General features: G+C 42.3%; 1 protein-coding gene across 4 annotated transcripts in view; it reads left to right on the top strand.

The window, feature by feature from the left end:
* LOC138783143 (polyamine-modulated factor 1-binding protein 1-like) overlaps nucleotides 1–26,602 on the top strand; it is a 279,398-nt gene that overhangs the window by 62,870 nt on the left and 189,926 nt on the right. For all 4 annotated transcript variants that reach the window (XM_069957440.1, XM_069957441.1, XM_069957443.1 and 1 more), the window contains exons 9-12: nucleotides 5,499–5,729; nucleotides 7,278–7,400; nucleotides 9,698–9,982; nucleotides 20,973–21,219. In XM_069957440.1, the coding sequence (XP_069813541.1) occupies nucleotides 5,499–5,729; nucleotides 7,278–7,400; nucleotides 9,698–9,982; nucleotides 20,973–21,219 (886 nt within the window). The remainder of the gene's footprint in view (nucleotides 1–5,498; nucleotides 5,730–7,277; nucleotides 7,401–9,697; nucleotides 9,983–20,972; nucleotides 21,220–26,602) is intronic.

The following is a 26,602-nucleotide window of genomic DNA, read 5'->3' as shown; positions in this document are numbered from 1 at the left end:
CAGTATAGTAAATATGATTGTAATGCAGTTTTATAGTATCCAGACATTCAGTGTTTGCATCTTGGCACCTGCATATTGCAGCTATATCTTTGCAGTTAACTTTGTATAACTTGAAACTTCTAGGGTTTACCCGCACGTGTGCCTACCTACAGATCACGTAGTCTAGTAAGAAATAATGAATTCTAACTAGGACACACTATGTCATACATAATGGAAGTGAAGTCCTGAACCTGAGCGCGGTTATTGAAATGCTCTGTTGTACTGTCTGATGGTGCCTTGTCTTCCCTCAGTAGTTGTCTCCAGGTTTCAGCCTTTTCTCTCTTCTCCTTGTTCTGTGTGATATCAGGAACAATAGCTTTCTTTTTCTATGTTATTTGTAGAAATGTTCTCTTATGCATAGGGAACAATGTTTGAAGCCGGTGTATTCTTCACTGTTTATGTTAAAGGGCTCACTTTTTTTTTTTTTTTTTGCTGAAGCTTTTAAATGGTCTTTTCAAGTGCACAAAGGCATTTATGAGAAGTGTCTTTCAGCCAAGGTGGTGTCACTTGCATCATTAAGCAGCCTGCCCATCTAAGGCCACAGTCTGGCTGACAGCTAGGTCCATGTGCCATAAAAGTTTGAATACAACCTTATAGCTTCTCATCATGCGTGTCCAACATATGGGCTCTGCTGCCTGGAGACAGAGAAGAGCACATGCTAATATCAAGTGCACTTGTATTGTTTACCCGAAGCAGACATTTCTTGTTCTATGGATTTGTATAATCTTATAAGCAAATCTGCGTATTTGACATTTAAATGCCTCCAGAAGAATTGTGTTCGAACACATTTATAATGAAAGAAACAAGGGAAGTATAGTTACTTTACAGAAGGCTGTTCAGCTGAGATATGGTGATTATCCCGCAATTTAGCTGCAGGTTCTTTACAGCGCCTCCCTTCTATGATTGCACTGATGTCTTCAGAAACTTTCTTCTCCTAGAAATGGGTCTAGTTTATTTTTCAGCTCTTTAAATAATATGTAACATTAAAAATCAGCAATTCTGGTCATTTGGGGCCATCACCTCTCCTGACCTGTCTGTTTTAGCAAATACATGCAATGCCCATGAAATAACAAGAATAATAGAGGAAATGGACAGCACAGAACTGACTGTGGAGTCTGGTGGGTGGTCCCATCAATCTCTCCATGTACACTCATAGGCTATGTTCACGCAACATTTTTTCAGCTCCGTTTAAAATGACGTCCGTTATTTGAGTCTGAAATAACGGACGTTATTTAGCAGCCTGGCCTCCCCTTAGTGCACTGACGGGTGTTTGCACATTATTCTAGTTTGGGTTACTAATTGTCCTTTGGATGCGGCTTAATTGAAGTCCATTGAATTTAATAGTAATGACAGAGAAAGAACGGTGACAAAAGAAAAACTGTTTGAACAACTAATAAAAACTTCAGCTATTTGCCTGAAAATAATGATCATGTTCATTATTTTGACGTCCGCGGCAAAAACGTCCATTATTCAATACACTGTGTGCATTGGACGTCCGTCTTCTCATTGACTTCAATGCATTGCCATTGCAGTCAGTTAAATCGCGGCAAGAACAGACTTTTTTTAAATATGAAAATCTGCTACCTTTTCAATATTTTTGACGTTGTGTGAACATAGCCTAACAGAGAAGGCTGTCAGTCAGTGAGTGGGACCGCCTGCTGTATTACGATGCATAGAATTAAGCAGTGGTTTATGTTAATAAAATGCAAGGTATAATTAAAGATTACTTGTCATCAAAATAACTTTTGACATGTCATTAGACATAACAAAAAAAATGGAAAAATCCAACAGCACCCAGGAATCAGCAAGGAGAGAGGAGGATGCACGCTGAATGACTAGTACTCCCAATTGACCAGAAAAGTAAACCTCAAAATGCAAGGGATTCAACAGCATCCAATGGGAGTAGTAGTCTTTAAGAGAAGTTTATTGCATGTTCCAGACAAGTAGCAATGTTCTGACAAAAACAAACCGATGGTGAAAACGGTGCTACTTGTCTTGAATATGCAATAATGTCCTCTTGAAGACTACTACTCCCATTAGATGCTGTTGAATCCCTTGCATTATGATGTCATTAGACATGTCAAAAGTTATTGATCACAGCGGGTGCCCTTGCTGACATCCACTCTGATCAGGAGATATAGCCGGGGAGTGACTTCCGCTGCCAGCACATTCACTTCTGTCCGTCTGTCCGTCAATGGAAGCCTAAGAGGCTATTTTAATGGTCAGAGCAGACGACTGGGGAGTGAATTGCACTGCTGCTGTTTTCTCTTCTGGCTATATCTCCCGATCCCAGAACGTCTTAGCAGTGAGACCTGGAGGGTTTTGACATGTTTGATATGTAAAAAAACAAAATAAACACTGCCTTTTAACCAGATATCATCATTGCCTGCTCCATTGGCCATGAACAATGTATAGGGTGGTCTGGATAGATAGTTATTTTATTTTATGGTTTATTTTTTTTATACAGTGCCCAGGGGTGACCCTATATAGCATCTGGTAAATAGTTACAACCCGAACCTTCCCTAACAAATGAGTGTGATGGAAGCCATTTATTTATCAAAGTCCAAAAGAATCAGAGGAATGGGTTCCAGGAATTTGGTGGAATGGAATCTACAGTAGTTAATCCAGTGGATGCTACTTGACGTGTCCATTTCTTGCAGTGCTAGTCATGGATCATATGGGCACAGTTTATTGTTGGGCTACCATCAAACAAATTGGGGTTATCCATAATGAAAAGTAATAACAGTACAAAGTACATGTAGAACAATTCCTCTATCACTATATTTGCGTTATTTATTACCTTCCATTACTTCTGTAATCATGTGCAGGGCTCTTTTACAGTGATAACAAGTTCTTGTGTGAGTGCCCCTGTATAGTTATAGCCGCCGTTTGGATCAGCTACATGTCGGCTGATTTCTTCATTAACATAGCAGCAAGCATTCATTCCTGATGTTTCAGCCCACTATATACATTACACTGTAATCATGTATGCCATGAGCCTAACAATGTTACTGAGGGGTATATTTTAAACAAACTTGGAAATCCCAGTCGTCAAAGTTCATTTCATCAATTAAGGTTCTGCTGGGAATTGGAGCATTGCCTTGCCCGAGCGTCATTAAGTTCCCATCTATGGGACAGACCTTATGCAAAGGAACAATCAGATGATTGTGTTAATTTGAGAACTTGATTAAGACAGGAGAAATTAGAAACATCCACAGCAAAGCACAATCTGGGCACATTTCCCAACATAACTCGTGCAATGCTCAGGGGCAGCGCAGCCTCGATTGTTACAACGTTTCCATTCATAACAAACTGTAGCAGTGCGCGGTGATGACAGTCTTTTTTATTTCTTCATTAAGTATTATGAATGTCTCATTTAAAAGAGGGAAAAAGTCTCTTAATGTAAGAGCGACAGTAGCTATTTTCCGCTCTTTATAAAATGTCTTAAGGGAGAAGCCAAAGGGATGGCGTCATGGTTGTAGTAAAAATCGCTCAAATAGGGACGTGTATAAATATTACTTGTTTTGTGTTAATAACTAAACACTGAAGTTTGCATTAACTTTTCTGTGTTTATTGTATAATTATTGAAATATAGCCAGCATACGTAACATCATTGGCTTTTGGAGAACCCCCCCATTTAGATTGTTTCTGTTTAGTCTTTTGGTATTGGTGGGTTCCTCAAAGTTTTGCCTAAACATAGACACCACCCAGTGCATATGGCAAGAGAGTGTTTCATTCTCCATTGAAATAAATAGGATTTACAGAAATGTTTGTCTACTTTCAAAAAGAGACAGATTGCCCCAAAAGATTCTCCAGTGGGCTCTTCTAGCATAGGAATAGTCTACAACGTGTAGCACTGAGACTACACTATTTGAAGCTTGTTACTTTACACTCTAACCTGCTGATATGTTCCCATTGCGCACTAGGTATTGAATAAGAAGGTCATTTTCTTACCTTGATCCAAAGCGACGTTTTGGGGAAATCTTGACCTTATTCCATATGCATATGGATCAGTTTGGTGCCCTGGGAGCAGGGCTTCCACCCTCAGTGCATCTATTTGCTCTACCGACCCACCTCTCCTAATATTTATATATGGCGTTCTGCAGTGATAAGCTCTGGAGTGAGGTCACTGCAGAACTCCACCCCAATTGCAATGATGAGAGTTGTGGATCTGCTGTACACCACAAGCAATGACTGAAACCATACCAGGGAGGGCGGTTTAAGGGGCTGCTGGTCTGCACCAGGACCCACTGCAATGGACTTTCTGCGGCAGTCGACCCTCAGGTTGCAACCCTTGGCTTGGCTTGCTAGTGGCGGGGGTAGAGGTGCAGCTGGAGACACATAAGCAGACAGGAAATACAGCAGGACACATGGCTGATACCACAGACAGCAGGACAGATGGTAGGAAGCACAGCCGGCAGGGACCACGTGCAGGAAACATGGAGAGCTGGGACCACAAACTTAGGGAAGCATGCAGAGGCTCCAACAGCAAATGTGAGGACAGGTGCAGCTTTATAGGGAGGTGATTATGTGCACAATTAATTAGGGACGCACTGTCCCTTCAAGCTTAAGCAGAGCCAGCGCGCGTGCTCCCTAGGAGACAGGGACGTGCGGCCCGGACCATGCGGGAGGAGAAGACTGGGGACATCCGGGACATTGTGCAGCCAGGGGAACTAACTCGGCTGCAGCCAGGAGAGAAAACGCGGCTGCGGGAAGAGGTATATGCCACGGCTGCAGCTGTTACACCAATGTTCATTAGAAGGGGTGGATCGCTGTGGTAGTCTCACCCCCAGCACACCATGTGCTATGGTATAAAGTCAAGACTTCCCAAACTACAGAAGGTTATAGACTTTTTTAGTTTCCCTTTAAATTAATGCCATAAAAGTAAATTATGGAACACATGCTGGGTTTTTTCCTGTTAGAATTAGGAAAAAAATCACAAAAAATAAAGGCCTTGAATAGTTTCCAGCAGATCTGTCAAAAAGTTTTTTTTCGGCAACATTATCTGAACCTGAAAACTCAGTGTATGGCTGTAACCATATTTTGCAGGTCTCTCTAGGGTGGCATCCAACTTCTGCATCTGTGGGATAACAAAGGCTAAGTTTTCAGGGAGCCGGAACCAAACTCTTTGAATATTTAACACAAACCTTAAATTATCAAGAAGAGGAGATGTTTTGTGTCCTAACCCTATTTTAACTAATGCATAAAAAATATAAAAACTCAACATCTGCTTCTGTGTCTATTGCAGTTTTGTGTGTTTTCTTTTGTTCTGTTGTTTATGAAGAAATACAACAGATGCGGCATATCATTGTATGCTGAAAAGGTTGACTTTCTACCATCTCATCTAGTAGCTTTAAGTACTTTTTACCACAGTTTTATTAGAAGATGTGTAACAGTACGCTGGGACAGCGATATGAGTAATTTTGTGTCTGTTTCCTTTCTTTTCCAACTTTTGCTAGATTGCAAACAAAAAGGAAATAATTAAGAGGCTCGAAGCTGAAGTATTGATTCTCCAGCGTCAGTATAAGGAAAAGGATGACCAGGTAGAAGCCTTTGAACACCTGATTGACCAGTTAACTGGAGAGTTACATTCCTCTAAGGACGATGTTAAATTGAACAAAGAGCGGAGCCAGCAGTATGAGCAGCAGGTGGAAACACTGAGAGAGAAGATTGAGCTTCTCCAAAAAAAGGTACAGAACGTTGTTGCATGGATCAAAATGTCCTTAATATTGCTGCTAAAGTTATTACCCTTTCAACTTTACTTTATCTAAACCTGATTTTTAAGGTGCGATTGCAGCTAGCACTTTGATAAGCCGGGGCTACAGAGAGATACTTGTTCACACCAGGGTCCTACTATTATATGTTCTTATGGGAAAGAAAGTGGCGTGTTCTGTGCTAGACTAGTGCAATAAATGCACACTTAAGGGTCACTAACCGTACAAGAAGCTTGTCAGAGTAGGCCATTATGTGTATACAGAAGGGGTATAATTATCTTGCATATTACCGTATACATTTGTATATGGGGTTTTTCACCAGCTTTATCCTCTGCAGGTGTCATTAATAATTTTTAGTTGTGCCTGATCTAGTACAAGCAGTATAATTAGTATAATATCTCTCATAGGCTATGTTCACACTACGTAAAAGAACTAGCCGTTCCATGACCCGGCCGATGTCGGAAAAGATCATCCCGTCCAGTACTGCAGTACCAGCCGGATGATCTTTAGCACCGCAGAGTTCTGATGTGGACGCATCCGTGTGTGCCCACATCAGAACTCCCCACAGCACACTATGGAGCGTGCTGCCAGATACTATGTGTATTCACTCCGGCTGGGATTCCCTCAGAAGGCAGCACTACGTAAGTTCTGTGGGAATGACGGCCGGTGTAACAAACACGATCAGAGTCTGTTTCTTTATATTAATACAGCAAACCCCCGAAATCAACAGCAGCATAGAGGACATTATAGAGTATTACGGATCAGTGTAAGCTGTGAATCCAGCTTTGGCATGAGATTGTATGCTTTCAGCTGCTCTGTGTCTCTGTCTCATTCTGTAGCTCCATAGACTTCTATGGATTGCATGTAACTGATCCCTCAGTGAAATTATATTGATCTTGTTTCACATAATTTTGACAGATGTATTTTTTTTAGAATGAATGGTGAGTTGAAAATGCTTGAGAGAGGTTGAAAGGAAATGGTTGTTTTATTAAATTTCACCCTTTGTGGCCATCACATCTTAATATCATAGTTGTTATTAAGCAATTTGTGCTACAGTAGGTTTTCTATTGGGTCAAAGGTGATGGGCTAGCCTTCCCTTCCCATGTGCTTCATTGAGCCTTGTGCACCCACAATGCTGTCACCGTTTATCAGTTGTCCTTCCTTTAAATGTTGGGTATTAATAATTTTGTATACTGGGTACACCCCAAATGACCTGCCTTTTTGGAGATGCTCTGTCTCAGTCCTCTAGCCATCTTCATTTTGCACTTGTCACTGTCACTTATACTCTTACACCTGTCCATCAACTTCAGGAACTGACTTGTCACCTGCTGGCTAATATATACCACTCCCTGCCATTGTACAAAGATAATCAATTTTTATATTTTTTTTTACTTTGTCAGTAATTTTAATCTTTCGGCTGATCGGTTACACTAGAAGTGAAATTACTTTGGTAATCGTTTTTTCCTCACTGAATATAATCTTTTTTTTATTTATTTTTTTATTTTATTTTTTTTACTTTTACAGATCTTGAAGAGCCAAACTGAAATAAATACCATTTCTTCTAAATCGGAGGAGTACAAGTCAACTCACAGCCACTCAAATAAAGATTATGAAGCACAGTCTTTAGAACTACAGGAGAGCCAAAAAGTGAGAGTTTCGTTATATTTATATATAGATCAGACACACAGTAAACTCTAATCTATATTCGCTTTCACTGCTGAAAAATTTAGCTGCTATTTAAACCATGGTAACTTATAACCTTTGTCACTAGTTTTCCCTGTCAATCTTCTAGGTCTGTTCTGAGGATAGATAAGACACAAGATAACTTCATAAACTTGTTTGCTTATTGCTCTTATTACTAACTTAGTGGTATTAATATGGAGCAAACTTTGTAGCCACAGGTTGCATCCATATTTTCCAGGACTCCTTAGGGTTGCATCCAACTTCTTCAGCCATCGGTAGTCAAATGCAGAGAGTTCGGATTCAGATGAATGTGCTCGAGGTTCGCTCATCTCTAGCGTCCACCACTAGATCATTGTCTGGGTATCAGTACTGAGTGATAAGACCTGGTTTCCTATAGCTATTCTGTTTCATCCATCATTTCTTACCACATCACACTATTTTATGACATATTTCTGTATTAATGTTCATATAGAAAGATTTCCTGTGGAACTCCGGGCCGGAGGGCTTTTTTCACTATGGCCAGGGAGGGGGTGGATGAAAGCAACCACTTACCTCTCCAATTCCATTGCTGGGTTCTGCATCGCACTGCTCTTGTCTCTAGTCCCAGTCAAGTCTAGTCAAGCTTTGTTATAAACCAGGAAGTGACCAGAGACCAGAATAGTGTGATGCCGGACCCAGTGCAGGAACTGGGGAGGAAAATGGATGTCATTGCTTTCATCCACCCCCTCACCGGCCACAGTAAAAAGAGCCCTCCCACCCAGAGTACCCCTTTAAAGTAGAAACTTTGGCTCATTATTGGATGTCACTGAATATGGTACATTTACATTCACTAGAGCTAAGAGATTGAACCTAAATTAGGAAAACTGGCCGACAACGTTACTCTTCTTCTATGAAACTACACATCTGTGTAAAGTGTATTCACCTGGTAGCTGCTTTTGAAAACTTCTGAGAAATACAAAAAGCATATAATAATGTCTGACTTCTGACCCAGAGAAGGGCATGCTTGAGTCCAGTCGTTCAGTATTTTAATGCCAGTGGCTGAAGAAGTTGGATGCAGCTCTTGGGAGTCAGGGAAAGCATGGATACAGTATATGACTGTATCAATTTTATTATCTTGCCCAGCTCTGTGATGCACGTTTGTTTTGATGGTGCCAGTGCTTGTTGTGCATGGGATTACCATGTATAGGTCTACAGTTTCCATAATTCCTGTCTCCTCTCATAGACCTTACTTTAATGTGCAGATGCCTTATGGGATATAAATCTGTCCACTTACATCTACGTATTGTCGATTAAAGTTTCCGATTTCAATGGGATCAGCTGACGACCATCTAGTGTATATGGTAGTCTTCCACTTCTGACAGTTAATTTATTATTTATTTACATTGATTGTCATCATTAACAAGAGCCCTGTTTCGAACTAGAAATCACAAGCTTAAAGGGGTATTCCCATCTCAGCGAACACAACTTGCCTCCTTCTCCTGATATGCCACTTTTTCTCTCTCGTTGTTGACCGATCATTATGTTACAGACCACCACTCTGCTCTTAAAGCAGAATGGTCTGGCAGCAGACTGCTGCTATCTTCTATTGGCTGTTGGGACGATTTAACGATCGCCTGGGCAGCTCCCCGCCACACAAAAACACCCCACCCCCACCCCACTGCGCTCTTACTTGCTCACTGTTGGTGAGTGTAATAGCACCAGCAGCTAGCGGGGAACAAGGAGCAAGCATGTACTGACATGACAGGTCAGCGCTCCTGTAATGAGTGCTTTAGAGTCGTGTGTGCTCTGGGACAGAGAAGAAGACCTTGACTTTTCAGTTCACTTGATAAGTGTTATTTTGCTGAATCCTAAATTCTACTTGAAATGATGCCCATCAAAGTGGGCTAATGCATGGTAAGAAGTGGGTTGGCATGCCTTTATTACTAGATACTGTATTCCCTCATCAAGCTTCTAGATCAGAGTTTTGAGAACCCCTTTAAAAGAACATGGTTGCTGTTCAGGGTTACCTATCTCACAAATATGGGGATGTCATACAAATCTCATGGAGATGTCACCTGCTGTCACTCTATAAGCCAGGGCTCCGGTGATGCATTGTAATGGTGCTAAACACTAAACCTCTGCGCTGAACATAATAGAACTCTTCTCTAATACAAGCATTTCACAGTAATATATCAGAAAGCGAACATTCAGAATCCTTGATATCATTATTTACATGTCACAACTGTTCTACATGACTTATTGTAGCGTTTGTGCCCATATAGGCGATAGAGGACTTTAGAAGGCAAGTCTGTGAAAAGACAGAAAAAGTAGAGGAGTGTCAGCAGATTATTGAACGGCAGAACGCCGAAGCTGGAAAAGCACTTGACCAGCAGAGGAAGTATGCACATGAAACTGAAGAGCTCGAAAAGACCTTACGTTCTCTGCATGTGGAAATCCTGACAGGCCAGCAGAAGCACAAAGCCGAACTTGTTCGATTAGAACAGACAGTAGCTCAGCTGGAGGCAGAACTAAAGGATTCCAGAGATGTTTGTATGAAGAAAGACCAGGTATGGATCAAGGCGTTTATTTTATGAAGCCCATAGTGCATTGTCTATGACATTCATGTGTTAGAATGTAAAGTACATTTATGCTTGTTAGCAGATCTGTCCTGTGGATCAGCTGATTTCCTCAGGTCTGGCAGTGGAAACCCGTGGTGGTGGTGGCAGCACATTTCTTCACTAGCAGACAGTGCAGGATTAATGTGCTATTACTTGGTTGCATTGAGCCCTGCAGTATTGTAGCTGCTATAGGCAGTAGAGGTGGACCCCCCTCCTGTATGGCAGGGATATGCACTAATATGGGTATGGTCTGTTATAGTGTGGTACTGTCATTTATTTAAAAAAAAAAAATTACATGATGTCAAACGTTTTAATCGGTTGGAGTCTGGGTGTTAAAGTGTACCTGTCATTATAACTTTCAAAATCTAAAACAGGAGTAGGCTATGTGCACACACTAAGAGACCAGCCGTTCCATGACCCGGCCGGGTCACGGAACGGCCAGTCTCTGAAAAGATCATCCCGGCCGGTACTGCAGTACTGGCCGGATGACCTTTGCAGCCGCAGCGTTCCGATGCGGGCGCACCACTGCACATTGTGGAGCGTGCAGCAGCATGTCAGTTGTTTGCGGCGCCGTTAGGGATCCCATAAGCAGCAATGGCACGTAAATTTACGTAATAATCACGGCTGTTGTACAACGGCCGTGGTTTTACGAAGATATACGTTGTGTGAACATAGCCTAGATGTGATATAAAGCAAGTTTGCAGTTTACTTTATTAATTTTTTTGTTATCATGCAAACAATGCTATACTTTCTTGTATCCAGGTCCGGTCTACTGAAGGCTGCTATGTAACAGCTATACTTAATTGTTTATAGGTCTAGTCTCCTAAAGGCAGCCATATAACAGCTATACTTACCTGTATCCAGGTCCGGTCTCCTGAAGCTTTTTAGTCTTGTGTTGGTTAAAAAAAAAAAAAAAAGAGACTAAGCACATGAAGTCCCATCCAGTACAGAGAGTCACAGCTCAATGTGTCCATCAATCACATGACTGCCTTCTCTCTGTGAGCGCTCAGATGACTGGAACTAAACACAGCAAGTTGTGTGTTTCCCTTGATAACTAAAAAAAAATTATGAATGTAAATTGCAAACTTGCTTTATATCACATCTACTGTTGAAGTTCTAACAACAGTGGCACTTTATGGCTACGTTCACATTTTTTCTTTTCCGTTTATTAATTTTTAAAATGATGTCAGTCATTTTGCGGTGTGGGTGCCCGTCAGTGCAATGAAGGCTGTTGGTAAATTATTCTAGTTCAGATGGACTGATTGCCCTTTGGTTGTGTATATAATTGAAAAGTCCATTGAATTTAATAGTAAAGACAGTAAAAGGACGGTGTGGGAGAATGTGGGCGATCACTGAGCTGGCTGCTTCACTTTCCGCCTAACTGATCTCAGGGACCCCGTCGGAAGGCATTTCTCCCCGAGTTGTGGTGACTCCATGACTCAGCGAAAAAATGCCTGTTCAGGCTGATGAACAGTCCGCTCAGTTAATCAGTGACTGCAGCAGCGTCCTGCCCCAATCGCTGACTGCCCGAGTGGCTTGTCCATTAGCCGGGTCATGACATTAGCTGAGCAAAGGATCCCAGGGCCCAGCAGAGGTCCTGGAGCCATGATCAATCGCTGGAGAGGTACGGGGAGAGGTGAGTTAGCATTGTTTATATCAAATGCTTGTGGACAGACTTCTCCGTTTAAAGGTGATTTAAAAAATTTTTTTTGATAAAATCCTAAAATCTTTTCAGTCTGGCTGATGCCTAGGCCTAGATTTATCAATCTGATAAAAATTGATTTGCTTATAGCAGCCAGTCACAGCTCAGCTTTCATTTTCCTAAAACTTGTTACGGGTAAATCCATTTTGACTGAGAAATCTGAACCCTACTATTCACTTCTCAGCAGCCATCTTAATATTGTCACATCACAGGGCTACAATGAAAGACAACACCCATATCTGGATAACAGGATCTACCATTTGCAAAATAGGTGATGCTTACTGCTCCTCTTCTCCCCACCCTCCACAGTAATCTCTGCATAGGTCACAGAGCATGTCCACAACATTCTCCCATAGAAGTCAATAAGCCAGATCTACTGGCCCCTATGGTTCATGTAGCTGTAAAGTAGTTCTCTAAATGCTGTTAACAGCAGCTCAGACAAGATAGCTGCTCCATAATCATATAGAGAATATATAATAATAAAAAAAAAATCTATACTCTTTACTAGGATAAATCTATACTAGGATATGTATCACTATCTGGTTTTAATTGCTAAAAAAAAAAAAAAAGTAGGTTTCTTCCGATGATTCTTAATCATTGGCGTAGAACAAGAAAAAAAAGAGCAGAGGCTTCTGCTTGTGACAGCTGGTTTGCACAGGAATTGTATTTAGTCAGGGTTCACATGGTGCTCAAGCTGTGGATTTAAAAAGTTATGTTTAAGCTGCAGGCATATGCTCATGGGATAGTGGGAAAGTGGATGGAGGCTAAAGGTGAGTCACTCCGTTCTTATTTGTATGTCACTGCCCAGAATCTCTGGCTTCAACTCTGCGCTGCTAAAAGTTAGAGAAGGGAATTGTATTTATAAGTGGTTTCCATGAAATTTCTCTCAATGCTACCTGTCTACTTTTTTTTTTTTCACTTGCCCGTCTCCCTGCACAGAATTTACATGAAAGAAGTAAAAAAAGTAGGTCATAAGAAATGTAGAAAACATGTATAAAGTCTTGTGGGGGAAGGACAACATGCAGCTTGGGAGTGCTGACCCCCTGGAGGTCATGTCCGCTCTGGCTTCAGCCCTGATCGCAACCTTTTGTGTACCAATGTATAGCCTAAGATTTTGGTGGTTGAAGCTTCACTTTGTTATTGTCATTAGGCGCACTGTTATAGTATTAAAGGGGTTTTCTAGGATTAAAAATGATCAATAAATTATCATTTGCTGATCGGCAGGCACCCAGCACCCCTAATAACCACCTGTTCCACAGCACTGCCATAGCCAGATCTATGCCGTTTACAGGACCAGAAGCAGTCGCCTCCATTTAGATATGTCTGTTTCACTTTGTCTGATGTTGATTCTGGAATAAACATAACTTCATTTATCCTGCAAGGGAGTGTGGTACTCTTTTACCATATTGGAGCATATAGACATAATAGGACCTTCCTATGGTTCAGAATAGAGACCCAAAGCATCCATGCAAATTTCCATTGTGGGAATTGCTTACTGAACACTGGAGTTTAGTAAAACAAGATAGCTTCTTTTTAGAAGAAAGACTTTTTGAGACAGGCCCTTAAAGGGGTATTACTATATCGGGGTGTTATCCCCTATCCATAGGTGATGGTTGAACGCGGTACTCCTCTAGGCAACGTATTCCACTACTGTTCTGATAGCGACTCCGGCCGTGAGGCCCATACCTATGGATAGAGCATAACAATATGAGATGGAAAGAACCCTTAAAGCTTTCCATCCCTGTCATGTGTGTGTGCTCTTTAAATATCTGCTAATAAAAATCAAGAAAAATGAAACAAACTTTTATAAAATAGCACATAAGGCGGTTTCAGCTTCCCAACCCAGGTCTCCTACCAGTCTCTGTTCATCCATTTTCAGCGATGACCTATCAATCTGACTGTGTTAACCAGCCACTGGCCAAAACAATGACGTATTGTCACTGTTGATGCCACCGATTGGTTGCTGCAGTCATAGGTCGTGTCGACACATCATGAGTGGTTATGGATTCAATAGCTCTTTGGAGAACTTTGAGCATTCTCTGCTCTTTCAATACCTTCCATTCATATAATAGAGGAATGACCATACATTTGCAGCTACCCCTCTGCCAAGAATATAGACTCAAGAACCCCTGAAAGCCTTGTCCAAGCCTTTTCTTTCCCTTTTGATTAAATTTTCTACTAATTTATGGGTTTAGATGTGAGGAAATCCAGATCAGTTCTGAAAATATGAATTTGATTAATTTTTAAATAAATATTTTGGCTCACACGGACATAGCCAAACCTATAACACCCAACCAAGTAAATCCTATAACCTATCTGTTTGTTATATCGTGGTTGTAATGACATTTCCTAGTATACGACTATAACAACAGACTTTCCAATGCATATTTGACCCGAATAACCATAAGTGCATGTTAAAGCATCGCACCAATGATAACAACAATAATGATAATTGTAATAATAGAGACGGGACAGCGGCAAAGCCGAACGCGTTAATGTTTTACTCCCGAAGCAAATATATATTTATTATATTTGCCGTCGCCAGCAATTTAACTTCTTCAATGAAGGATGTTTAACATTTGAACCGAAAAAAACGAATTTCACGAATAATTAAAGGCTTGTGTTAAATACATAGACAGTCGTTTAAATTTAGATCTGCAATAACATTTACTATTATTCTCCGGGGCTTTGACTGCTTGACAGAAACAAAGTACTCTGGGATTAATTTCAAGAAATGGTGCCAACTGTGTGCAATTTGCTGTAATTAAGACATGAAAGAGTACTAAATATTCAGATTAAAAGAGCCATGATTGAATGTGATAGAGAACCAAGGTGTGGCAACACGCCAATAAATACCAGTCAGTCATGATGAGTACAAAATATTAATTGATTTGAAACCTACGCCAATGAAATATTACAATAAAGCAAACCAGATTAAACTAATTACAGCCCGGAGAAAAGAATTAAAAAGAAAACATTTTGAGCGATTCCTAAAATGAAATTTTTACTTGTTCGGTATTCAACATGGCAAGTAGAAGAAGAAGGAGAAAAAAATGTCTGAGTAATTACTGAAGCAAGCTGGAATCATGTAGTTGCTGTGGATTTTTATCTTCTTGTTAATGACTTTTTCTGTTTTTTTTTTTTTTGTTTTTTTTTGGCTCACTCTATAGCTTTTTGCAATTTATTTTTTGTAATTAAAGGGTATGCGTGAAACTAAAGTGATAATAAATGCAAAAAAAAATAAATCTAAAAACAACAGTTATCTGTTATATCATTTGACCCCCCTTACTGCAAGTGATCTAGTGTGAAACACAACATAAGTCTTGTAGGTATATGGGAGGCATCCAGGTTGTCTTCCTCTCCCCAACCCCGACCTCAGATTCCAGCGGTCTCTGGCTGCTACTGCTAAAGAGAGACTGCATAAGTTTAATGTTGCCCCCCCCCCCCCCCCCCCCCCCGAGTTGGTCCCCAGCTGAAACTAAGAGGATTAAGAGAACTTAGAGCTCTGATGGTCTTATTCAAAAGGTTTCAGAAAGTGTTGCAGACTTATGCTTTCCTTTTGTTTCCTAGGCAAAGGGTATGTTCACACAGGACCAAAATGTTGCAGATTTGCATCATATATTGACATTAATGTGAAAGGAACAGTTCACAAAAAATTATTATTGGCCCCCCTGGTAGGCGCTGGCACGTATACTCACCGCAGCTGATCGGTGCCGTTCAAATCCACCGCACGCTCACTTCCGCCTCTGCTGTGACTCCTCTTCTGTCTCCTGTGATTGTACGTCGGGACTCACATGCTTCAATGTATTCTCTATGGAAGCACGTTACTTCCGGCATTCAATCACAGGACACAGAAAAAGGAGTCACAGCAGAGGCAGAAGTGAGTGCGCATTGGATTTAAATGGCACCACGGGACCGTAACGAAGCCGCACCGCGGGACAACGATCAGCTGCAGTGAGTATACGTGCCAGCGCTTACCGGGGGGGGGCCAATAATAATTTTTTGTGAACTGCTTCTTGAAGAAACCCTAAGACTGCGTACCCACATTGTGGTGAATACATTGGTCCAAAACACTTCCCCCTTGCATTCAATAGTAGCAGCATTGGTAAATGCATGGGCGGTCTAGTTTCGGTCATGTGTGTTCACTACAATGTAGGAACACAGCCTTAAGAGTATATTCACGTGGGACTGAAAGACTTAAGAGATGTGTTTCAGGTAGAGGTAGGGCTGGGCGATTAATCGAATTAATTCGATTAATCGTCCAGAACGTTGAAATCGATTTGATTTTTTGTGAAAATCGTAAATTCGATTTTCACAAAAAATCATTTCGGGCTGCGGTGCCGGGGAGAAGCTGAGAGAAGGGGGGTTGCGGTGCGGGCCGGCGGGAGAGCTGTGGAGGGGCGGTGTGGGTGAGCGGGGAGAAGATGCTGGAGAGGGGCGGTGCAGTGCCGGCGGCCTCCAGCCACTGACAGTGCCGCCGCTGATCTGCCCCCGCCCCCTCCACTGAGCGTCCTGCTCTCCTCCCGGCCAGATATGGAGGTCCCGGGTCTGTGGAGGAGGAGGCCGCAGGGACTACAGTAGGTGGTGATCGCGGCGCTGCTCGTCCTGGAGCTATACAGCGGGATCGGGGGGCTCGGTGCAGACCCCCGTTCCCGCTGTATAGCTCCGTGACCCGCAGCTATGCGATCACCACCTACTGTAGTCCCTGCGGCCTCCTCCTCCACAGACCCGGGACCTCCATATCTGGCCGGGAGGGGAGCGTGTGTGTGATGGTGAGAGGAGGAGGAGATGTATGTGCCCTCCTGCTCCAATCACCTCCAGCTGCACCAGTCACCCCCCAGTCCCCTCAGTGTCCCCCCAATCCCCTCATTGTTCCCTCAGTGTCCCCCCCAGTCCCCTTCAGTGTCCCCCCCCAGTCCCCTTCATTGTCCCCCCCCAGTCCCCTCAGTGTCCCCCCAATCCCCTCATTGTTCCCTCAGTGTCCCCCCCCCAGTCCCCTTCAGTGTCCCCCCCAGTCCCCTTCATTGTCCCCCCCCAGTCCCCTTCAGTGTCCCCCCCCAGTCCCCTTCATTGTCCCCCCCAGTCCCCTTCAGTGTCCCCCCGTCCCCTCATTGTTCCCTCAGTGTCCCCCCCCCAGTCCCCTCAGTGTCCCCCCAATCCCCTCATTGTTCCCTCAGTGTCCCCCCCCAGTCCCCTTCAGTGTCCCCCCCCCCAGTCCCCTTCAGTGTCCCCCCCGTCCCCTCATTGTTCCCTCAGTGTCCCCCCCCAGTCCCCTTCAGTGTCCCCCCCCAGTCCCCTTCAGTGTCCCCCCCGTCCCCTCATTGTTCCCTCAGTGTCCCCCCCCAGTCCCCTCAGTGTCCCCCCAATCCCCTCATTGTTCCCTCAGTGTCACCCCCAGTCCCCTTCAGTGTCCCCCCCAGTCCCCTTCAGTGTCCCCCCCCAGTCCCCTTCAGTGTCCCCCCCGTCCCCTCATTGTTCCCTCAGTGTCCCCCCCAGTCCCCTTCAGTGTCCCCCCCAGTCCCCTTCATTGTCCCCCCCCAGTCCCCTTCAGTGTCCCCCCCCCAGTCCCCTTCATTGTCCCCCCCAGTCCCCTTCAGTGTCCCCCCCTTCCCCTCATTGTTCCCTCGGTGTCCCCCCCCCAGTCCCCTCAGTGTCCCCCCAATCCCCTCATTGTTCCCTCAGTGTCACCCCCAGTCCCCTTCAGTGTCCCCCCCCAGTCCCCTTCAGTGTCCCCCCCCCAGTCCCCTTCAGTGTCCCCCCTGTTCCCTCAGTGTCCCCCCCCAGTCCCCTCAGTGTCCCCCAATCCCCTCATTGTTCCCTCAGTGTCCCCCCCCCAGTCCCCTTCAGTGTCCCCCCCCCCAGTCCCCTTCAGTGTCCCCCCCCAGTCCCCTTCAGTGTCCCCCCCAGTCCCCTTCAGTGTCCCCCCCATCCCCTCATTGTTCCCTCAGTGTCCCCCCCGTCCCCTTCAGTGTGTCCCCCCCCAGTCCCCTTCAGTGTCCCCCCCAGTCCCCTTCAGTGTGTCCCCCCCAGTCCCCTCATTGTCCCCTCAGTGTCCCCCCCAGTCCCCTTTAGTGTCCCCCATTGTTCCTCCAGTCCCCCAGTGTCACCCCAGTCCCCTTTAGTGTCACCCCAGTCCCCTTTAGTGTCACCCCAGGCCCCTTTAGTGTCACCCCAGTCCCCTTTAGTGTCACCCCAGTCCCCTTTAGTGTCCCCCATTGTCCCTCCAGTCCCCCAGTGACACCCCAGTCCCCTTTAGTGTCACCCCAGTCCCCTTTAGTGTCACCCCAGTCCCCTCAGTGTTCCCCCCAGTCCCCTCAGTGTTCCCCCCAGTCCCCTCAGTGTTCCCCCCAGTCCCCTCAGTGTCCCCCCCGTCCCCTCAGTGTCCCCCCAGTCCCCTCAGTGTCCCCCCAGTCCCCTTTAGTGTCCCCCATTGTCCCTCCAGTCCCCCAGTGTCACCCCAGTCCCCTTTAGTGTCACCCCAGTCCCCTTTAGTGTCACCCCAGTCCCCTTTAGTGTCACCCCAGTCCCCTTTAGTGTCATCCCAGTCCCCTTTAGTGTCCCCTTTAGTGTCACCCCAGTCCCCTTTAGTGTCACCCCAGTCCCCTTTAGTGTCACCCCAGTCCCCTTTAGTGTCACCCCAGTCCCCTTCAGTTTTACCCCAGTCACCCCTCATCTATACCTGTACTACTACACCCCTTATCCACTATACCTCCACTCCTACACCCCCTATCCACTATACCTCCACTCCTACACCCCCTATCCACTATACCTCCACTCCTACACCCCCTATCCACTATACCTCCACTCCTACACCCCCTATCCACTATACCTCCACTCCTACACCCCCTATCCACTATACCTCCACTCCTACACCCCCTATCCACTATACCTCCACTACTACACCCTACGTAGATGGAGGCACAAACATGATTTCCTATACTATATGGGGCCTCTGTTACACTGGAAATCAATACAGTTGTTGTCTAAAATATTAAAATAGTATCTGATGCTGCAGGGAGAAAATGTTCTGTTTATTTAGCAAAAAAGGAAAAAAATCGAGATTTAAATCGAGAATCGTCAAAAAATTTTAAAAAATCGAGATTTTATTTTTTGCCCATATCGCCCAGCCCTAGGTAGAGGTAAGTGCAACTCAAGCATGCACGAGTCCGATCGTTTGGTGTTTGATTACTGGCGGATGAAGAAGTTGGATGCAGCCCTGGGGAGTACAGAAAACATGGATGCAAACAGCCTGTTTCCATGTTTTCCCAGAATTCAAAGAGCTGCATCCACATTTTCAGCCACAAATATTCAAATGCCGAACGATTGGACCGAAGCATGCTTGAGTTGCGATCATCTCTAGTTGCAGTTGCTAGTTTTGACTTCCTCATTGAAGCTAGTTGGTAAAATTCACACACAGATCTGCAGCATTTTAGTCCTGTATTACACAAGGTGGCTCTGCATTAGATTAGTTGCAGAAAATCTGTAGCCAGTTCTGCACCAAAGGAAAAGTAATGTTTTTTAAAACCTTTGCTGATCAGTTGCAGAAAATCTGCAGTGTATCCACATTGCGTTAAAGGAGAAGTCCGGTGAAAATTTTTATTTAAGTATTGTATTGCCCCCCCCCAAAAGTTATACAAATGCCCAATATACACTTATTACAGGAAATGCTTATAAAGTGCTTTTTCCTCTTCACTTACTACTGCAACAAGGCTTCACTTCCTGGATAACATGGTGATGTCACTTCCTGGATAACATGGTGATGTCACTTCCTGGATAACATGGTGATGTCACGACCCAACTCCCCGAGCTGCGCGGGCTGTGGCTGCTGGGGAGGATGATGGCAGGGGGACACAGGGCACTGGAGGGACACTGAGCATCCCTCTGCCATCATCCTCTCCAGCAGCCACAGCCCGCACAGCTCTGGGAGTTGGGGCGTGACATCACCATTTTATCCAGGAAGTGACATCACCATGTTATCCAGGAAGTGACATCACCATGTTATCCAGGAAGTTACATCACTATGTTATCCAGGAAGTGAAGCCTTGATTGCAGTAGTAAGTGCAGGGAAAAAGCACTTTATAAGCATTTCCCATAATAAGTGTATATTGGGGATTTGTATAACTTCTAGGGGTCAAGACAGTACTTAACCTACCCTTATCCTGACCATTCACATGACGTAAAGATCCCCTGAAATTCTTGCTTTTTTGCCGTTCCAGCTATTATTTATTCCTTATATGTGAATGTTAGTCCGTAACTGCTTACAGCGGGCTAATATCTGCCAGAAAGTGATCAGCCCCCATTTCTGGAGCGAATGAAATTATCAGCCAAATTCAGACAGTCATTTGCCACTCACAATGATCCTATGGATTTTTCATCTGCCACATTGTGTTAATCACAGTCCACACTTCAACCCTGACTTCCATAGTGAATGGAGCCGCAATAACAGGCACAACCCATAGATTACAATGTAGCTGTTTTTGGGAGAAAATGCAGACCGTTTTTTTCTGGCCACCCCTTTAAAGCAGTTCTGCATGTTGGTGTAAATATAGCTCCCATAAATCAGCACATTTAATGATCTTTTAATATATTAACTTGGCCTCCTAGAGTTTATCTTAGGGACTGTTTCTGCAGGGAAAGCTTGTTTATTTGCTCAGGTCCGTCCACACAGCCTGGCATGCTTCCATAAAGAATAGTGGACTGGCTGCATCCACCGAGGCACCTGTGAGTACATGCTGAAATGAATAAACAATTCCTCAACCCACCGCAGCCCCAGGGGAACAATTCCGAGCTCAAAATATAGTACAGTATGAGAACGCTGTGTGTGCTCCAGTATATGAGCCATATCTATCCGAGTCAGGGGGGTTATCTGCATATAGATTTATATGTCCTTTATGCGTGTGGTCTTCGCCAATACAGTATGCTTTACTTTCCAGCTACTGTCCAGAATAAACACATACACAAGTATACAGATGCTGCTGGCATATGTGTATCGCTGTATTTATGCCTTGCTTCTGTGTATATACATATGCTATAAAAGCATAAAATTATGTGTTCAGCACAAATCCTTTAGTTTGTTCCCTTCACTTGATTATAGTTGATCTTTCTTCTAATATATGTAACAGAAATAAGGATTTTTTTTTTCCTTCTGTGCTTTACACATATACATGTGCTCGCCTGTGTGCGATTTTACTATCAGTAGCGTTAGTTTCATTTTTTTTGTACCTTTCATCTTTACAGGCAATAAGCAAAAGAGATGACCTTCTGCGAAAATCGGAAGCCGATCTCCTGCAGGCAAGGAAAGGTATCAAAGAAAAGGCGGCGGAGGCAGAGCACCTTGACAGTGTGGTCAAGAAACTGGAAGAGAGAATCCAGGACGCGGAGAAAAAAATGAATCAAAAGGAGAAGGAAAACGGTGCACTCAAAGCCGAGATAAAGGACCTCGGCGTGGAGCTACAAGACGTGCATAAGCTGTACAGGGAAACAGGTAACATGGCTGGAGGGCGCAGGAAATGTCGGGCACATCAGCTAAAACGTCTATGCAAAACGTTCACGTGTGCACACTTCATATCCCAGCCCTGATGACCTCAGATGCCTCCTGGATACAATCCTATTGTCCTTATCAGCTTCTACTGTGCTGCACGCTCTGGCCCAGATGTGACATATACTGAAAATTTGGAAAAAAATTCACAGTTTAGATTTAGTCTTATATTAATCAAGCTAATTATTAGCCCCCTAGTTACTTTCCCTCTTTGTATATATCCAATCTATTATATTCTGGCAATCTAAGGGTTTCTATTTTATTTATTTATTTTATGTGTTTGTTTGTTTCATTATTTTACGCTGGGATTTGCGGTTTCAGACGTGAGATCACCAGACAAACGTTCAACACGCAGATCCTGTTACAGAGTGATTCACGGCCTCCCTATTTATTTATTTTTTGCCGCATTCATAACTGTTTATCATCATTATTTTACCGTTTGCCAGAAGTGACTAAAACAATTGAGCGGAATCAAAATAGTTTTGGTTCTAGAAGAAGAAAAAGAAGAAGAAAGTGGAAAAACACATGCAAGCTCCCTTGGAGATTGATCTTCCTTTTGTTTTATCATAAAGTGGGGAGTTAGCAGATCTCAGTGCCCTGGCTGTCGCTCAAGTGCGATTCCCATTATATATGAGCCTGACTGGCTGAGGGTGATGGAGGCTGTATTCTGTTATTAGCAGCAGCCATTGACAAATGCTGCATATGAAGCACACGCACGCACACGGACTCCTGTGTATGTTATCTAGACGTGATGCATGGGAGACATGCACACACTATGAAGCCCTCCTCTCCTGCAGCCAATAAATAAGTGGTGCACTTCACTTAGAGTAAAAATAGAAGGCACCCAGACACCAGAAATGGCTGTATTATTACACACGCAGCCGAGCTGAGGTTGTTATTTGGCACAGCTCCTTCTAGTATCACAATCTGTTTCTTATCTGTGGTTTTTCCTAAGACCGCAAGTAAACCTTCTTCTTCGTTTTAAGAGTACGTTCACATGTGATGGAATCATTACAGAAAGTGTATTTGCAGCTGAAAATTCATTCAATTTGTCTGAAAAGGAGCTGTGTTTGCAGTATGTGCATAGACTACTACCAGCCCCATTCATATGAATAGGACAGTCACAGAGGTTTTTGAGGCAAATCTGTCATGTGTGAATGTAGCTTAACTCAGCAAGGGATGAACCAAGGAAACAAATGAGTGACAAATGTAACTGCATTGCTCTATGGACTATTAGCTGCACAGCCTTATTGGCATTTCTGGGGGCGAAGTCCTTCTTTTCCAAAATACTGTATTATAGTAATATCATATGTGTACATGGATGGCATGGATATCTATCTATCTATCTATCTATCTATCTATCTATCTATCTATCTATCTATCTATCTATCTATCTATCTATTATCTTTCTATCTATCTATCTATCTATCTATCTATCTATCTATCTATCTATCTATCTATCTACCTATCTATTATCTTTGCATCTATCTCCTATCTATCTATCTATCTATCTATCTCCTATCTATCTATTATCTTTGTATCTATCATCTATCTATCTATCTATCCATGTATCCATTATCTATCTATCTATGTCCTTTATATCTATCTATCTATCTATCTATCTATCTATCTATCTATCTATCTATCATCTATCTATCTATCATCTATCTATCTATCTATCTATCTATCTATCTATTATCTTTGTATCTATCTATCTATCTATCTATCTATCTATCTATCTATCCATGTATCCATTATCTATCTATCTATGTCCTATCTATCTTATCTATCTATCATCTATCTATCTATCTATCTATCTATCTATCTATCTATCTATCTATTATATATTTATCCATGCTTCTCTTTTTCAGTTGAATTATCCATTTCTATCTATCTCCCTCTATAGGTTATACTAATAGTCATATATAAATTAAAGACTGACCTTTTCTTGCTAGACACCCAAATAAACCTTTCCATACTGCATGTTTTGCTTTGTGCCATCTTTTATTCACAATCACAATTACAGTGCTGTATATGGATATATAAAAAGACTTATATACGTATAGTAAGAACCCTTCACAGTGTTCCATAGAATGACCCATCTTCCTATGAGATGAAGACACTTTGTCATTTTCTGAATATGCATAATAATAATAATAATAATAATAATAATAATAATAAGTGAAAAAAAGTACGATTATAAGCTGTATATTTGCTCACGTGAGCGCATACACAGTGACTGTATAGACAGTAGGATGATTTCTCATAATTGTCTTCCTGAAGACATGCGGGAAAGGAACAATCGCTGAACATTTGTTTGAATTCAAACACTTTTCACTCGTGTGGAGAAAACCACAAAGCGATGGCGGCACAGTATACGGCTACTATAGTTTTCTACTATCTGCCATCACATTGCACGTTTCTCTGTCGTCACGAGAAGTTGTTAATCCAAGGTAAATAAGTCTCCCCGCCTGTCACACCTTGGATCTGCTGTGAAATGAAATCCCACAATGAGATCCTGCCGCACACCTCCACTGTCAGCCCTGTCTCTGCGCCTGTCACATGACTGCCATTCTCTTCCCTGACGCCTCTCCTTACCTATGGTCTATGAAGGATGACTGCACTCTATATACCACATATATACAGTGTATTCCTATAGAACTATCTAAGGACTGCTAATACGCTGCCATATATTCCTGATACATGTCAATCAGTGAAATAAAAAAAATAAAAAAAATAAATAAATCTATCATCCTTATACATAATTTTTTTTTTTATCGCTACTTCTTAATACACCTGTGTTAAGATGCTAAATAAACCTTACACTGCAGACCCATAGGAAATAGTTCACATGTAAAAAAAAGATAGGAGAAAAAAAAAAAAGCGCAAGGCGAAAAGGTTTAGACGTCCTCTAGTCAAATATTAATGAAGTCATTGGGAATGTTATAGACAGACAATGTCAGCACCTTCATTTTCCACTTCCCTATTCACAGCCCGGCCAGATACTTGATTCTAGATAAACCCCCTAGAGGTCTACTGCAAATTCTTTTTCAATACAACCAGATCATTGCAGATAATTGTATTACACGGGGTATTGATCCGAAATCACCGTTCACCGGAAAAACCCGTGTGTGTATACAGTGTGTATATATATTCAGATGGCTGTACAGCAGTGATTATTAGGAGAGTGCAGGATTTTTTTTTCCCCTTTAGTCGATACATTATATTGGTGTATAGCTTTTTTGTGTGAGTGTGTGTGTGATTCACCTGTACTGAAAAGCAAGGTGGAAACATCAGAGAAATTACCACTTTACAAGAATCTATTGATCACTTTAAATCAAAGAAGTATGTTTGACATGAGATTACCTGCCAGTTTGAACATTAGGTACACTATGTTATAGCTCGGGGCAGTTGTAAGTCTGCCAAAGGGATTGTAAATAAAGCATGCAGCTGCTAGTGCCTCTGGCCTGGGATCAACTAGAGCTCAAGACCAGGGCATAGGTAAACGTAAACCAATTTAACCCTTCCTGTCCTGAAGGAACAGCTCAGTGTCCAGATAGGGCTCATATTTTTGACTTACTTAAGTTGTACTTTTTTTTTTTTCACGTAATTATACAAATCTAAAAATCACTAAAGCATGACTAATTTATTGCAATGTCTTCATTGCCTTTATGCATCTTATCAGACTTAATTCATGAATACAAGTTTATGATGTTATGTATTATACTATTCACACATATAAAATATATAAGAAATAACTCTGTTGCATCAATAGATGCAACCACCTAGACTTGCATATTATATTCTTCATTCTCTCAATATTTTATGTTTTATTTTTTTTTACATTTTTTTTTATTTTGATTCATTTTACAAACCTTCAGCTTCGCCTTTGGCTCTCTGGCTTTTTTTTGTTATATTTTATATATAAGTATAGGATTCGGCGTGTCTAATCACAGGGTTGCGATTCCAGGAGATATTTTTCATGCGGGTTTGGAAGTTGTGTTTTGAATTATGGTCTGAATGGTCTCATGGTAAAGAAAAGGCATATATGTGTGTGCAGGGTTTGTATATAGTTATTCCTGGGGAGCAGCTATTGATAGATGTCTCTGAATAAATTCAGCCACAGCATCGTCTTAAAGGAATTTCTTTTCTAAAGGGCAGTAGATGGGCTTTTTTTTTTTTTTTTTTTTTTTTCCTTCTTTTAATCTAAATGTATCCCGTACGCCTTACCTACTCTACATAGCATTGTAAATGGGAACTAGGGTGATGGTAAAGCTGCAGGTACGTATACACCAGTGAATTAGGTTTTTCCACTTGGGCTTTCTATTGCTACCTCTGTTAAATTTTTATTTGGCCGGAGCGCAGTCTAATTTCCCTAATTCAGACGCACACACACTTATACATTATATACATAAGTGAATACAATATCCTGCTGTGAAACTCAGGGAAAGAGATTGCTATTTTATTTTTTCTTGAGCTGGATGTTTTCTACATAAGCTGATACACACCTGGTTAAGGGAACAAAATGTTGCCTCATCTAAAACATTCAAGGCTTGACACTTACAAAGCCAAAAACATTGCTTTAGTGGTGGACGAAAAAAAAAAAAAAAAGCTGATTTACTGTGTGATTACATTTCCTTTATTGGGTAATGGCAGCACTCTCCCCCCCTCTCCCCTTTCCCCCTTAGTGAGATTTTGTTTTACAGCCTGGAGGGTTTATCTTAGATTTTGAAAGGAGTCTCACTTGAAGTTGTTCATTAGATTGCGTCCGTATTTCAACACGTGTTGAAATTATTAAACGTTCCACTTATTTGCTCAAAGAGATGCAGATGTATTGGGGACTTAACCCTTCACTGGCCATGGTAGGCAGCCTAGGCAATGCTGTGTACGTGATATTAGGCCCCAGTATTGGTCATGTACATATGGTATGGGTTTATCTTTGGATAAATAAATAGATATTATACATATATATAGATTATATGAATAGATACATACATATGGTCAGTAGATGCCATAGAAAAATAGAGAGAGAGATAAATAGATAAAAAAAATTAGATAGATAGACAGATAGACTAGATAAAAACATGATTGATTGATTGATAGATGGATAGAATAGATAAAAAAAACATGATAGAATGGATTAGATAGATAGATAGATAGATAGATAGATAGATAGATAGATAGATAGATAGATAGGCAAGTATAGTAGCTAATGGAGTGGATAGGATAAATATGATAGAATGGATTAGATAGATAGGCAGATAGATAGATATGGTGGATAGATAGAGTGGATAGGATAAATGAGAGCGAGTGTTTATTTATTTATTTA

The sequence above is a fragment of the Dendropsophus ebraccatus genome, chromosome 2 (genome assembly GCF_027789765.1).
Source record: "Dendropsophus ebraccatus isolate aDenEbr1 chromosome 2, aDenEbr1.pat, whole genome shotgun sequence".
In the NCBI taxonomy this organism is placed as follows: Eukaryota; Metazoa; Chordata; class Amphibia; order Anura; family Hylidae; genus Dendropsophus; species Dendropsophus ebraccatus.
The sequence above is the reverse complement of the archived record's forward strand: the minus strand, read 5'-3'. Positions and strand labels throughout refer to the sequence as shown.